At 39.2% G+C, this 16,669-nt stretch overlaps 1 protein-coding gene across 3 annotated transcripts in view; it reads left to right on the forward strand.

The window, feature by feature from the left end:
- Nucleotides 1–16,669, forward strand: part of c21h8orf34 (chromosome 21 C8orf34 homolog) — a 104,931-nt gene that overhangs the window by 73,016 nt on the left and 15,246 nt on the right. For 2 of the 3 annotated variants that reach the window (XM_036125456.1, XM_036125454.1), the window contains exons 9-11: nt 1,412–1,497; nt 1,618–1,694; nt 11,609–11,735. In XM_036125456.1, the coding sequence (XP_035981349.1) occupies nt 1,412–1,497; nt 1,618–1,694; nt 11,609–11,735 (290 nt within the window). The remainder of the gene's footprint in view (nt 1–1,411; nt 1,498–1,617; nt 1,695–11,608; nt 11,736–16,669) is intronic. The other variant, XM_036125455.1, reaches the window with a different exon arrangement.

Here is a 16,669-nt window from a genome sequence, read left to right on the forward strand (position 1 = left end):
TTGTTTTAGTATCCGGGAATGTAAATTTTCTAGTGCCTTGAGGGAGCAGCCAAATCCCTGGGACCAGCTTGTATTTCTCTGCAAACATATCTTCATAAAAATCTGAAACAAAGCTATAAGGACCTAGGAATATGTTGTGCTAAAAAGCAGCAACGGCCCTTCTTAAACAATCCGAGAAAGATTTTGTTGCACTTTTTAGTGAGCCGAGAGAAGCTGCTTCCTCCTATGTGCGCTGATGAGGTGGAATAACTACTTTATGGCAAGACGTCTAACAAAATACCATTTTAGCTTGATTAGAAAAACAACCCTAAAGGTTTCAGAACGCTTGTGGGAAACAAAAGAAAAGCCAAGGCCCAAAATCATCAACGCAACATAGTTAGTTAGTGAAGCATTGCAAACGAGCACATTCAATCCAAAAAAGAGGCATCATTTATCTGAAAATCACAAACCAAATCTAATGTGTTCCTGTGAAAAAGAAACTCCCACAGGGTGAGGCTGGTTTGGATAGCTTATGTTGCTTTATAAATTAAATCACCAATTAAAAAGGAGATAGGCACCGGCACCTCTCGCGACCCCAAGAGGGATAAGCGTGTTGGAAAATGGATGGACGGATGGATGGAACATCATTTAAAAACTGATTCTGTATTCCCTCTACTTGTCTTTGTATAATATTGAATTTAGTTTAATGATTTGAAACGTTTCAGTTTGACAAAAAGTCTTAAACAGAAGCCCTACATTGCAGCTCGCAGTGAGCAACACTGTATCATGCTAATGGTGCGGACGTTTGATTAGCCGACCTTCTCGATAAGTCAACAAATGCAAGATTATTTGGTCCATTTATTTCAAAGGCCGACATTTTTGTTTGACCTGTAGAATAATATCAACTAAATAAAACCTGTTTGGCAACATGGAGTAGGTTAAAAAATTTCAAAAAGCAGCAGAAAATTGCCGATCTAAGGGTTACAAAACCTAAGGGTTTTTGCCTTCAGGAAAACAGCAGTGAAAGCCAGAGAAAACATGGAAACAGTGGTGGACCTTTAACTGCCTATTGTATTTTTTTTCAGTTTTTTTATGATTTTATACATATACATTTTACATTTAGCATTTAATAAAGCAGGATTCAATCTTTTTCTCAGCCCTGTCCACCTTTCTGGCTCCCACTATAACTATCAAAAACCTTCTGTCTATAAACACAATGTTCTGGTTTCCCTGTGTCTCTTCTTTTGTCATCCCACATTTTGCGGCGCGGATTATGAATCTGGTCAACGTTTCTTCCTTATGTCATCACCTCCCAATGATAGCAACCAACCCGACTCGTCTTTGTCGGACCTTCCGCCTCTAGACATGCAGTGCATGCATAGCTGTCTGGCCTTGTGTACAGCTTTGAGTGTGTTTTGCGTGTCGTTTCCAGGCTGCAGGGAGACACGCTATCGGACAGCCGATCTGAAGAGGACCACAGGCCTCACGTATCTGAGCAGGCTGTGCCTGACATCTCCGGTGAGTTTCATAACACGGCCAATCAAATGTAAACATTTTTGTTTTGCCCCATATCTGTGTGTTTTTGTTACTCTCTGCTGTTTTCCTTGCTTCCCTTGTCGTGAATGGCTTCGTCTGCAGCAGCGCCGTTGCCCGGGGTGGACGCGGTGGCGGGTCGACTTCAGGAATGCGAGGCCTTATCTCAAGTGTCAGCCTCTGTGAGTGTCCTTCCCTGCTCCCATCACCGGACAATTAAGATCACTTTACAAGCCATCAATTACCTCGTAGCTCGCGCTCCTCTGCAGCTTTGTTGCCTGATATTGAGTGAAAACCACCTCAAGCTTCTTGTGAACAGAACTCTGTGAGAGAAAAACGATCCGTCCTCATGTGGGGCGTTTCAGCTCACAGAACAATTGACGATCTACCTATATCGCTTTGCTTGCCTCTCAGGGCGCTTCTGTTCAAGCTGAAAAGATTTAATGAAATTTTACGTTAACTCTGTGGTGGGAGGCGTTTACTGTTCAGTTCACCTCACACACTTCAGGCAAAGCAATATATAGTTGGCCCAAACCAGACCTCTATAAAGGCAGACTCTCACATGCTGTTAATAAGGTGTGCAGCTTAGAGGCTAGAACCTTTCCATACGTACAATAAAAGCCAATACCTTTTTCATAGTCGGCCGGTTTAATTGTTAGACGAGGCCTTTCTTTTTTAAAGAGTGAAAATGGTTTGGAGCCAAGGCATCTCTGTGTGTGTGGAGCACATGCAAAGTGGCTCCACACTGACTGGGAGCCGACTTTTAGAGGCTGTGCGAACAAGCAGACGTCTGACATGCACCAGCCTTTGGGTTCATAGAGTGGATATTTTTCTTCTGATATAACTATAAAGTGTAGCGCGTATTTGTATTCAGACCCATTTTACTGTGATATCGCTAAAACAAAATCCAGCGCAATCAGCTGCCTATAGAAGTCACCTAACTACCAAACAGTCCATTTGTGGGTAATTGAATCTACAGTCATATTCAATTAATTAGAATATTATTGAAATGTTAATTTATTTCAGGAACTCCATTCACTAATTGAAACATCATGTAGATTAATTACACACATGCTGTTTTCAAGCCTTTGTTTCTGTTAATTATGATGGTTTCCCACTTGAAGCTAAATTACGGTATTAACTATAAAAATACAGAAATAGGCTTTTCATAAAAAGTTTGTTTAATACCTGCTTAAAAGGTTATTTAGAAAAGCTACTGAAAAGCAAGCCTCATCGTAACCCGTACTGTAATTTATTGGCCGTGACTGTCAATCCAGCTGCCCTGTGAAGCTCCCAGAGCTTTGTTAGACCACCAAGCAGCATCGTGAAGACAGGTTGTGAAGAATAAGGTGGGGTTGAGCTGTAAATCACTCTCCAAACTTTTAACATCTCAAGCTGACTTGGCCAGCCACAGAGAGAGGCCGTTAGCATGAATCCTGTATTCATGTTGCCGCAAACCATGAAGGGGTTACAGCCAACATGTGGCTGTTTGTGCAAATAAACCGTCATAGTACTTTACGCTGAACGCACAATCTCCCAAGGTGAAACACGGTGGGGGCAGCATCATGCCGCGGGGAAAGCTGGTGAGAGCTGATTGGCTGGATGGAGGCAAGGCTCCTTACCGTTTCACAATTCAATGCAATATGAGTCAAACTTAATGTAACCCTGTGGTTCTGGTTTAATCCTCTCCAACTTGTTCGAAAGGCAAAAGCTATTAGCAAGGCATTTCATGTTAATCTTGAATAGCTTTGGGGATGTCTTTGAAAAACAGTCAGTCACACGATAGGAACCCTGTAGTCTTTTTGCAAGCCTGGGGGACGATGTACGTGGACATGCACGAACAAAGGTAGACTTTGGGTTTGTAGAAACTGGACTGTTGATTCTCTGTTGCTCCACTGCTTGTTGTCATTAAGGGAAAAAAATATTTAACACATTTCCTCTAAGATCAGAAGTTTCAGGTCATATTTTATTATGGGAATATTTATGACTGTCCATAAAAATGCACAATTTAAACTGTAGGCAGTGCTATTTTGAGCTTTAAACGCACGGCAATACTGGAGCATGGCAAACACTGTTAATAGTTATTATTATTATTAGGCTCACAGACCCCCTGTCTCTGCCAGCTCTTTTAGGTGATAATTGCCTCATAAAGACAAATACTTTCCTAAAGCAATAGCCGGGACAAATCCCCCCCCTCCAAAATACCTCTATGACCTTCTTTGTGAGAGCGGGGCGATTGGTTTTAATCATGTTTAGCTGTGAATGGTATGCCTGTTAAGGCCATATAATGTGTGAGGGGAGAGTGTTCGCTTTTCTGATAGAAATAAGATAATTGGTGTGCTGTAATGTTATATGCATGCTAAAAAGCGGGGATTTTATGATGGTTTTATTTTATTTGCAGCAGGATTTTGGCCCGGTATCTGTTGATATGCTGCGTGGCTTTTAAATGTTTGGCGTCGGCATACTTTGTCACACAGTTCTACATAAGTTTCTATCCGCTGAGGGAAATCTCACAGCATAACTTGGATGAGTTCTGTAAAAATGGTGGATTTTTTAACATTTCTTTCTTATTATGGGCCCCCGTAAATTGCAATATGTACTCGTTACACTTGCATTAGTGGCCAGAAGCCAATACAATTTTAATAAAAATCCAACTTCAAGATCAAAAAACCCTGTTATCAATTGATTAAAATCTCCCATCATTTTCATGAACAGATATTCTCAAGTTTTTCAAAGATTAGGTTTATATCACATAAACCGTAAATAGGACAGTTTAACTGGATATTCTTTTGTGTAAAATGGTCCTGTTTAAATAATTTGTTAGTGCTGTTGATATAAATATATTTAATAAACAACTTACTTATTATGTGCTTTGATATACAATATTAGAGACCCCAGCCCCACAAATATTCATATAATTTCATAGAATCAGGGTGCAAGAAATGTTGTGACAATTGAGGAGTCGACCTTTTTCCCAGAATATATAAACAGACCCATGGAACCGAGATGTCTATTGTACTTCTGTAAACTGAGTTCTTGACTCCAGACGTTTTTCTCGTTTTGAGTTGATTTAATTACATTGCATTACATCTTACATGTAGATTAAAATGTGTCCTGTCCGGTACCGCAGAGCAGAAACCACACGTTAATCTTTTCACCAAAAAACTGCTCTGGGTCGACACTTCATCATACAACAAGAGCAGACCTTGGTCCAAAAAGCACAAACAGACTGACAAAGCCGGAGATGCTGCAACCAAACTACATTTACAGATGTTTTGCTCACTAGCAATAAACTTATGGTCCTGTAATTTGATCTTTCAGCTTTGTTATAAGAATATTTAAACATAGGCAAAAAGCAACGTTCTTTACTATTTCATTCAATTTCCTAATGCCAAGAGGAATATTTAAGTCATTTCTATGAAGTTCTATGGTAAAATAACACCAGATAACACAGAACTAACAGTGCTCTGTGGTCCAAACCCATGTTATATTGTTATACTGTTTTCTCCCCCTTTGGTCTTAATAAATGAATGATCTATTTCTAAATAAAAGCATCAAACACAGAAAAAAAACAATGACAGAGAAATTAAGCTGAGACCCAGTTGTTTCAGGTGGAAAACATGATGCCGAAGGTAAAATCTGATTCAACAACAAGTGATCTCCTGACTTAACAAAATGAGACATCTGCATTTACCTACAGGCAGTGCCGGCGCTCTGCACACGCGCACCACGCATTGCGCGTAGGGCACGAAATCCTTAAGCAGTTAATGTTTTTATGTGTGATAAACACACATGTTTCTACACTTTTTGGACCTCGTCTGTGTTGTAGTTTTAGGTTTTAGGTTTCAGCTGTCTCTCCCGTTTCGTGGAGACAGCTCCACTCTGGTCTCTCTTGCTTTGCATGCTCCGAGGAGCAGGGGGAGCATCTCAGCAGCGGCTGATAGGGAGAGAAGCAGAAAAAAATCTTCGGAGGTTTTCATTGTTTTAGAGAAAAAATAAAAACATTGCAAAGCACTATTTCATATGCATTCATGAAGAAATGAAAAGCAGCTCCACTCTATCCCGTCTCCTGTCTCTCCTACTGGACGCACTCAAAGCACCTCTTTGTAGCGGCTGACTGGGAGAGATCTAGAAAGAACCTATGGGGTTTCTTTTTTAATTTTGCAGTTTAAAACATAGTAAAGCATAATTTCACATGCAGTTATTCACTACTGAAGCAACGGGGAACCGTGAACAAATGAAAAACATGAAAAATTATAAGTGCAAAAGCAACATAGACATGAGAAATGATCCCATGTTCAGCCTGTTAAATCTGTCGAAACAATTTACTCTGAGCAGCAGTGTTAAAGTCTGTTAATCACAAATAACATGGAGAAGTTCTGCAGACTTTGAGGATTTTTGAAACTGGTCTAATCTAAATTAGCTCTAAAGAAACAGCAAGATAGATAGATAGAAGTGGAGTAAGTTCAAGAAGTTCTCTCTGAAAACAAACAGCAATAAACATCTTAGATAGATGCAACGCTGGGCTATGTTGATGCAGTCTGTGGATTCATCAACAGCAATAGTCATGACACCATATTTCTTAAGCTTTTTTGAGACGTCGTTTGCAAGTATCTCTGTACATATTCGGCTGACGTACTGAATAACTGCACTTTGATGAATGAACAGATTCACCCATTAATTGTTGGTCGACCACAACTTCATTGGTGACAGCAAGCATGCATTCCCCCACTGTTTCAGCCGCAGTAAAAGATCGCCTCCTTGGCATTAATGTCCAAGGTACTTACAGGGATGCTATCATTGCTGCCTCCTGTTACGAGGGAAAGCCTCCAATAGCCAGTGTTGAAATGATGCCAGTGATCTCTGTACTTTAGACCTCTGTTCCCCAGATTCTTCTAGAAAACCTGCAGAAAAAGAACCACAGGTTGTATTGTTGTGTCATTTCAAATTATACTCAATCCCAGCAACGCTGCCATTGCAAAGTAAACACTAAGGCTTACAACTTGTCGCTGTTGGGAGAATAAAGAAGTTTGCTCTGGAATTGTCTGTTTTTACTGTCAATTTGCCATGTTTTTTGTATTTGAAAGAGACAATATTAAGCTACTTTACCCTGCTGACTTTAGCTTTTGCAATGTTCTTCGGTCCGTGGTCCCACCGACTTACCGTCTTTGTGCGGGACAATTAGGGATAAACGGTCACACACGTCATTGCCACGGCTAACCCCACAGAGATAGTCTATTGAAAGGATGCACACATTGTTGTATCATACCAGCTGACATGTATTTCATACTTTTAGGATCCACGGCTCAATCTAATTTGAGTTTCTGGTAATTTTCTGGGGGCAACAGGAAGATTTCATTCGGCCAATGGGCCGCTGCCTGAACATGCCCAGTTTAGAGGCACAGCAGTAGGTCAACTTCAACCAAACAACTGGTTTCTGAGACAGGCTCAACAATGAGTAGAAAAAGTATTTAGATCAAGCCAAGACACACATCATAAAATCAGATATGCATGAAAGAAATAATGTCGGCCTTGTATGTTTCCGTGTCGGTCCCTTCTTGGCTCCTGTGCGAACCCAGCCTGATAATGTTTTGGTTTTGGGACTGCACTCCCAAATCTCTAACAGTTCTCGTTTTGTGTTCAGCCACACTGGAGCAAACTCCAGATTGTGGTGATCTTAAGGGCCGACCACACACGTATAGCTGAGCACACAGTGCATAAAACATAAAGACTTCCATCCTATTTCTTTTTTGTCTTATTTGAGTTCAACATGGAAATCATTTATCAAAAATTAGATCCACGGCGGTCATTTGAGCAGAGGCAGAAACAGAGGTTTTTCCATTTATTTCCTTCTATGTTTCCCATTTTATGGTAACATGGGGGGAGAGAGGGGGGTTATAAAATTCAGTTTTGCACCGCTCATAAAAATAAAGTTAGTGAAAATAAATTATGGTCAATCTGTGTTTGTTGGAGATGAAAAACCGCTTTTTTTTTCTCGTAGTTTAAAGCATCCAAACTTAGCTTCAAAACAATGGGGAAGAGAAGCTTGAGACCATATCTGCCCATGTCCTACATTGTCTGGCATATAAAGAGCTGCAAAAGGACCTGAGACTGCTTTTCATCCCCACATTGTGTAATTTAGGCTAAAATGTAGGTGTTCAGTTCATTTTCCCCAAATTAAACTGAACCATTTCTGATTTTTATGTCATTCTTTCATTTGCATTTATAATGTCTGACTGCACGTGTAGATGCTTTCCATTGAAATAATGTTTCAGTTCACCAAAAATCATGGAAGGAAACAAGCGATTTTGATTGTAGTGTTTGTTTCTGGGTTGATGGTATCTGATTGTAGGAATTGTTTGCAGTATATCTAGTTGTTGTTTTAGGCCTTTAGGATTGCTTTGAACTGCTAGTTGCCTCATTCTCAAGTCTGGAGTCCCTGGGATAAACTTGATGATCCTTGTAAGATTAAAAACAAGAAGGCATTGTAAAAAAAAAAAAAAAAAAGTGTTATTGTTTAGAAACATTTTCAGTTGTGTATCTGGTTTTCCAAAGAATTTCAGCTGCAGTGCCTCCAGACTTAAATTACGACCCAGTAAAGATTTTACAGTGTTGGGAAATTTAAAAAATCGCAACGTGTTGGTGGCCTCGTGTGCTGGAACCGAGGAGACCCAGAGCGAGAGGCGGAGAAGATGATGTAATGCCGTTGGATTTGGGGAGACACCACCAAAGAAAAAGAAATAAAGTCAGGGAGTGGATTCAGCTATGATGTTCAGCTCACATCGTTGCTTTATGGGGGCTGTAATTAAAGATTGGCTTGTGGTGAGGTGGTTATGCTGCCACAAAATGCTTCATCTGTTTGACAGACACAGAGATCAATGCAGCGCACTTGAAATTCAATGGTCAGCCGTACACAAGAGAATAGCAGTTTTCCTTGTTTTTTTCCACCAACACGCTCAGTAAAAATGAGCAAAAGTCTTCACACCTCTTGGACATGTTCAGGCCACAAACCACCGTGGACTTTATTGGGATGTTTTGAGAGAGACACACAAAAACAAAACTACTGCATAATTTTGACGTGAAAGCAAAAATACATTTAATTTTTTCTTCACATATAAAATCCTAAATAATGGGTCGTGTATTTGTATTCAGCTCCCTGAGGGGGGCTGAGGTCTGTATCTGTAAGCTTTGCACAACTAGAGACCAACATTTTCAGTGTTTTTTGTCCAGAAGTTTCGGTTCATCCAGACAGAAGGGAGATTTTCTGAGGACATCATTTATCAAGTTGATTTAGGTTCGGACATTGATGAATCATTCGAACACATGCTTTGGTCTAGCTAGCCCATTGCATTGAGCTGTCTGTATGTTTAGTCAATGACCTTCTGGAAAGCAAGCTTCCACTCCAGTGTCCAGTCTTTTGCAGCACCTAACAGGTTTTCTTAGTATTTAGCTCCGGCCGACCAGCTTTAATGGCCCGGCTGAAGAAAACTATCCTCAAAGCATGATCCTGCCTCCACCATTCTTCAGGGTGGTTATTGTGTGTTCAGGGAGGCATGCAGAATTAGTTTTCCACTACACATTTTCCAGGAGGTAGGAAATAAGGTGAAGTTTTAAAATTTGGTCTGATATGATTAGAGCACTTTTTTCCTGCACTTTTACTATATCTTCAAATGGCTTAAGGCAAACTGCAAACAAGACTTCTTCTGGCTGTCTTTCAACAATGGCTTTTTGTGCGACGCGTGACTAATACTTGTCGTGCCAGCAAACATCTTCCACCTGAGCTGTGAGTCTCTGCTTCTCCTCCAGATTAACTATTGGTTCTCTAGTTAATGCTCTCCTTGTCTGGTCTGTCATGTCTTAGGTCTGCAGCTTAACCGATGAACACTTTTCTTTTCAGATAATTAATTAAACGGTGCTTGTGATATACTGAATGCTTCTGCTATTATTTCATTACCTAATCTTGCTGGAAACATCTTCCCAACAATGATCCGTCTCATATGGTCCTTGGTTTTCATGAGACTATTTGTTCATTAAGTTTCTCTGACAAACCTCGGAGACCTTCACAGAGCAGCTGGATTTATACTGAGACTGAATTACACACAGATGAACCTTATTTACTAATTAAGTTACATCTGAAGTTGATTGTTGGCACTGATTGTATTTTGATTCATCACAGCATTTTAAGCATTCCAGTATGCATTACTTTGTGATGGTTTATCTTGTTAATTTATTATAAAACGAATCGAACATTTTTGTTATATAAGAAAATGTGAAAACGTTTAAGAGGTATTTATATTTTTTAAGCACTGTACTTGGAATTGTTTTGTGTGCATTATAGCACAAATTAGTGTCAATTTGGTGTAGATTTAAATGGTTAAATAACATGTTTCTTTTTAATTTGGATGAGGATATTTATTATGTACATTAATAAAAAAGAGCAAAGCTGCATGGACAATATAAGCTCCTCATAATCTCAAGGAACAAAAAAAGGAGGACTCATTCTAAAGAAAAAAAAAATCTACATATTCTTGAAATTGTTCTTCAAGTTTCCTTTTTGCAATCTACAATAGCTACATTTCTAAAAGATCATTTGAAAATGCTCTTTGGTCAGTGTAGCCATAGCTAATTTTACGAACTCATCATTGGCCAGTGAACAATTTAACCTTTTTTGCTCTTCAAACAAACTGATGGTTGCAGTGTGTTTAGGATCACTGTCGGGTCAAAACACCTATACCTGTCAATATTCCTTGGGCTGAGGCTGACATTTTTGTTCAGCGTGTGGGCACTCAAACGCAAACTTATAAGATCAGATTTGCCATCTTTTGCACTCTTTGAAAATTGGGCATGCGCACCATGACACAGATTTAAATCATCTGAAAGTGTAATGCCAGTTTCTTCAGCTAGTACATCCCATTTTGACTAAAAATTTAAAGCTGGAAACCCAACAGCTTGTCAACCTGCCTAGGGATTTATCAGCGGTCTGGGAAGAACCCAGTCTGCCTGTAACTGACCACAGTGAAGCTATCGGAGCGGGCCTGAGTGACTGCAGCTGAGAGGGACTGCTTCACAAGGACTTGGCTGCTTGTGAGTGCTTTGGGACAGAAGCAGGATATATCTGATCGTAGGGAAGAGCAAGATCAGATATATGTGATTTCATGAGTCTCCAATGACTCCAGAAAAAGTTGCTGGTTGCGTTTTTAAAAACAGGAACTAGATTGCAGAAAACCTTTAGTAATGTTTTCAGACCAGACAGTGAACATCTTATGACCAAAAGATATATTTCCTTAATGTTAAATGTGATACACCAACAAAAATATGTTCCAATAAGTTTCAGTTACTTTTTTTACTCATTGTTGTCTGTGATAACAGGGACGTTCAGGTTTTTTGTGGACTATTCTTCATAGCTAGTGCATGTATATGACAGGGCGATCCCTCAGTAATGGCTCGAAAAGCGTGCTGCATACAACCAGATGTCTCAGTGCATCTCAGCACTTCGTCGAGACGGCTCTGTTTCTCATTAAAAGCTTAGCATATCAAATGATGTAACCGCTGGCATCTGCCGCATCATAACTTATCTTGTGCAAACTAAACAAACAGGTGGTGGGGTTATAGCTGTCAGATTTTCTTTCTCACCTGCGCTCGGGGCTCATGAACACTAAGGGCATTAACTCTATGCACCAGCAGGCTACAAAAAAAGAAGTTTTTTTTTCCCTAAACAGGCCACAAATAGTGTAAATAATATCATTTTTATATTTGTTCTAATTTTGCTGACAAACCTATTGCCAACATACCAATGTACGAAGGGTAAGCGCCTCTGCTGATGGTTACAGAAAAATGCCCTGAACCACTACTGACTGTCTAGCGGGCCACATTCACTTAACAGAGTTCCCTCCGCGCTGCATGCTTTCATCTACACTTGCTGTGGTTTTTTGTGTTTTTCTAAAGCCCATAAAATAATAATTGGTTATTTTCTTCCCCCCCAAGCAGATATGGCTCAGATACTTTCAGCAATAGCTGAAAATTATATAAAGAGTTAATTGAAGGGTCTTTCTTCTAATGTGACTTGCTCTCTTTTTCTGTTCCCCTCACTAACTAGCGTCAGGCTGTCTGGGAGGCTGATCTGAAGTTTGCGAGAGGTGGGAGTTCTGTCGGGCAGACGGGGCTGCTGCTTGGCGACTCCCTCTTTTCCAAAGAGCTGGAGAACATGGGCAAGCAGCTCGCTGGTAGGCTGTGTGTGTGTGTGTGTATGTTTGTGTGTGTGTTTGTGTCTTTGTGGCTGCAGAGTATATCTTTGTTTTAGGAACTTTAATGGTAAATTGTTGTCAAATGTTGTTGTTTTTTTTATCACTTGTTGTGTACTTCTAAAGGAGACAAGTGTTTAGTACCGAGAAATACCAAAACATTTATAGCCTATGCTAATGGGCAATGCCTGTTCCCAGAGGCAGTTTGAAGGCAGCTTAAAACACAAAGAACAGAATAAAACCAGTTTTTAAGGGCAGACGATATGGAGCTAGAGAAATAAAAGCTAAAAGAAATAGTGTGCGAACAAATGTTTCACAGAGTTTAATTTGACTTATAATGTTATGGAATCCTGTTGGGCTGGAGGATATGGCTTAAAAATAAAATCTCCAATTTTATTATACCAAATCCGATTAATCAGACCCCCCCCCCCCTTTTCTTTTCACAAAAAGAAATTGAAGAAATCATTTTAAAACCTTGCATTTATGTCAATCATTTCATTGCGGAGTTGACCTGAATTCAAAGTGCAACTAAATACAAGCTCTGAAATATGCTTATAAAACAAGATGGCGGCCCTGCCGTTGTAAACAATGGAAATATAACTAAATGTCTGCTGCTAGTGGTATTACACAACGAGCTAAGGACAGGCTTCTCTTCACTTGTGTAGCTTCAAACTAACTTAAAAAAAACAGTAAATGAGTAAATTAAAGTGCCTCATATTAAGGTTAAAAAAAGTTAAAAGCAATATATTCAACTAATATATTTTCTTAAACATATGTTTACATGCTATTCTCTTCATGGAAGCCCAATGATTTCATTGGCGAAATAAAATCCAGATTTTCCGAAAATTAAATCTTAAACATTTTTAAATTCAAATGAATCAATTAACGGTAGTTGTCTGACCACTTGGGGCTCTCATAAAGCACCAAATTATCATTCACAGCGGGTCAGCTTTGATATGAGAAAAATGAATATGTAAAATGAGAAAGTGATGTCCCTGAAAAGTAACATCCAGTCTTGACCCAGCAGGACACCGTGAATTGCACACCCTTAACCAAACTATTCATAGACCCTATGATCGTGTTCGCTTTCCAAAGAGCATGGCAACAGTCTAACAGGCTTCTGGTCCAAGATCTTAACTAACAGCCACCAATATGGAGTCTGCAAGTTTTATAAGTTGTGGCCAAGAGATCCTAAAATGGCGGGAATTATAATTGAGATAGGGATTCGGTGTTAGACTGGGACTTGAGTTGCACTTTCGTGGCAAAAGACAAAGGATAGGTAATTACCTGTCAAATAAGTTACTATAATCACCAACCAAGAAATTGGTGTTGCAAAAAAAAAAAAAAAAAAGTTGCTTTTCTGTTCCAAACATGTAGACATATCTCGGATGACTATTTGAGTAATTTATGGGGGTGTAGATTACACCTGGGGAGAGAGTCTTGCCAAACTATGCTTTACTTTTGGCCAAAGATGTGCTCCCTTTGGTGAAAACATCGCCTTGCTTATATAAAATCTTTTGATTTCAACTGAAATGCTACGAGACTAAATGGACATGTCATTTTTCGCATACTAAGAATTTATTGTAATTCCTGTGATGTGCCTATTTTAACAACCTTAATTTAACAAAACTGCTGGAGTCTTCATAGCCTTTACAGGAGATTGACATTTTTCCAGTAAATTTTTAATATTTTGCAATTTGGCCTATGTTATTCATGATATAATACAGTTCTCGTCTTTGATATATCTGATGTCTGAAATCTGCGAGGCTGCTTTTAGTCACTAAAATCACACATGTGTTGGTTTATAAAACAGATTGTAGACTGGAATGTAAGCCAGAGGCAAAGGCGCCATTTAGTGTCATGTGTCAAACACTTGTTTGTTTGTGCATGTCTGCCCACTCTATTTGACAGCATCACACTGTTTAAAGAGCCTGTACATATCATCACATACCAGAATTATTTGAATAATATTAGTGAACCGACAGATTTTCTGTCAACAAAGTAACATGTGATTTTAAGACAACACAGATAGACAATGACTCGTGTTAACAGTGCAGGGATGTGATTTCTTCTGTGGGATGAACTTAAAAAGGGTCATGCTTGCAAAAAAAAACTTCCGATGTGGCCCCTTTTAACAAGTGTTTAATCATAGCTCATCCAGTTATTAGGTTTAGGGATCAGATACTCTTTCACATAGAGCCAGGTTACTTTAGATAGCCTTTTTCTTCTTAAATTAAATCATCAATTAAAAAAGCCACAACATATTGGGTAAAGCTTGTAAAGTTTAAATACATATTTACAGAAAACTATTGAGTGTATGTCCTTTTATGAGTCACATCAGAATGTCAGTGAGAAATATGGGAGGGCTTTTGTACAGAAAATATTTGATAGATTACTCTACTGTACTGCGGGAAAAAATCTCAAGTAACCTTTGTTTTTACTTTTTCCAAGTGGCGTTTATTAAGTTTGCAAAGTACCAAATGGCTGTCAAAAGTTTAACCTCTCTTCACAATTATCCGTAGAGAATGGGTCTAAAGTTTTCACAGATTCAGAAAATCCATGCTTGGTATCAGTTTAGTATTTGAGGACATTTGCCTATCTGTCCTGAGAAAACTCTCAATAACATGTAGTTTTCGAAGTCTCGTGTTTTTTTTTTTTTTTAGATGCATCTGGAAGTACTCTAAACGTACCCGTGTTGAATAATCGTTTTACCATAAACATTACATTGTTAGGAAAGTGTACTTTGTCTGTTTATTCTGGGTTCAGTAGGTGGTGTTTTAATTTATCCAGCAAGTTTTATTCTGCATAGTTGGAGGCCTGAAGACAAGTATGTCGTTAGTGCTCTTGTTTATTTTCAGAGAAGGGACCCAATAAAGCTTGCATGAGTTCTGAATAGTTTTATAGCGTGCTGCGGCCGTGTACTCTCTCAGCACGTGCATCTGCTTCTTGATCAAAGGTTTTAATAGATTTGGTCTGTATTTCTTCGTGTCTTCTTCTGTCTTATTTTCCACTTTGCTTTCTTTTCCCTGCCTTTAATGTGAAATTCAGATCACAACGACACAAACTTAATACCAGCTGTATTTTGACGTATGTGATTTTTCTCATCTTTGATCACCAAAAGCTGTCATTTTGCATCAGTTGCCGTAAAAGTTGGACTGTGTTTACGATATCGACAGCACAGGGTCTTCAAAAAAATGTGCTGCTTTTATTAGACTGCTCTTTAGTGTTAGGAAGTTTGGAAACCTAGTTTACAGTAGGATCATGACTGTTGTAACCATTTATGGACGCAAGGAAGATGTATGAAAACAAAAACATGTGGTGTTTTCATTAGAATTGTAAATATCTTCAGTCCAACACGTCAGCTTTATGGGAACAGACGGCTAACAAACATATCCTGTTTACAGCTGAATATAATAATCACACAAGAATCCATTGACACAGTGTAGGCGGTTAGGAACTGAAAGTTATACAGAGAATAGTTTTTTTTTTTTTCCTACTGTGTAACATTTATTTCAGTGACACAAGGGTGTTTCCCTGTTGTTCGGTCTCATGGTCAGGAGCTTTGCGGGCGTGTCAGCTAATTAGAGTGCTGCTTTAAAATTTAAATCAAATGCAACCAAAAGCTGATGTCACGCTATGACCGGAGCCGACAAACGTTTAATTATACCCGCCCTAAAAATATTTTTGTCAAAAACAACGAAAACTGATTATTTGTTACCTTTTACGCCATTGAATAAACTAAATGGCACAGTAAAAGTTGTCTTTAAAGCTGCAGTAGGTAAAGTGTGTAAATATTTATTTATTTTTACATATTTGTTAAAATTGTCACAGTGTCCTGACAGTGAAATATAAAGCAGATATGTGAGAGAGAAAAATCAGGCTCCTCTGGCTCCTCCCAGTGGTCCTACTGTCATTTGCAGAAATACACCGCTCCCGGTGAGAAACAACCAATCAGAGCCAGGAGGAATGTCTGAGCAGTGTCAGTCACCGCCATTCAAGCTTAAGATTGCTGGTGTGCTACAGCTTTATGGAGAATAGTGGGGAAATTACCTAAGTTAGAGGAAAACTCTCAATTTCTCCAGTGGCACCTGCTCAGAAAACAAAGACAGGTGAACAGAAGAGGACTGATGACGAAAACCAAGCTAATAAGAAAGAATTTGAATGAGTCTGAAATAAAATGAGGGTAAACATTGGAGCAGCAGGGCAGGCTCTGCTGTGTGGGAAGAGCTGTGTAGGGAGGGCTATAGTGCAGCAGAGAGCAAGGGGGAGGAACCTTTATGGTGTGCTTGTTTAAATTTCCACAGTTTTCTCAGAACTCCTTACTGCAGCTTTATTAATGACTTTCAATTCAGTATATCTTCATAGCACTACTTTGCAACAGGAGTAATTTTAAGGCACCTTACTGCACAAACAGTGTAAACGTATATTTACTTATGTAGAATCCAGTTCAGTTAAAATTCAGTTCAAGCCAATCTTGTCTAATCATACATCCAAACCCGATTACAGACGTTTAGCCTGAATCACAATACTGTAGTCAAATTCAATGATCAACATTCCCTTTTACTGAAAAGGGATTTAAAAAGAACAGGCTCAAGCAGAACCACACTCGGTATACGCAGTTGTCTGCTACAAACAACTGGGGATTGAGATGACAGGAAAGATATGGGAGGAAAAAAATGACCGGAGCAGTGATAAGAGATTACTTCTTAAGTGAGAAAAAGAGACTACATTGAATTAATAGCAGCATTGGCTCTGCCAATGACTGTCTTGGATACAAACACATTTTAAACACTGAGCCACTTGGCCTGAAATACTTTCTAAGAAAAGAAAAACAAGCAAAGTGCATAAGATTAATCCCAGTAATAGCTCCATCAGGCATCAGACATAGCCAAACACAGAGTCACTGGGCAAGGGAC

This window comes from Fundulus heteroclitus, chromosome 21 (genome assembly GCF_011125445.2).
Source record: "Fundulus heteroclitus isolate FHET01 chromosome 21, MU-UCD_Fhet_4.1, whole genome shotgun sequence".
Taxonomy (NCBI): domain Eukaryota; kingdom Metazoa; phylum Chordata; class Actinopteri; order Cyprinodontiformes; family Fundulidae; genus Fundulus; species Fundulus heteroclitus.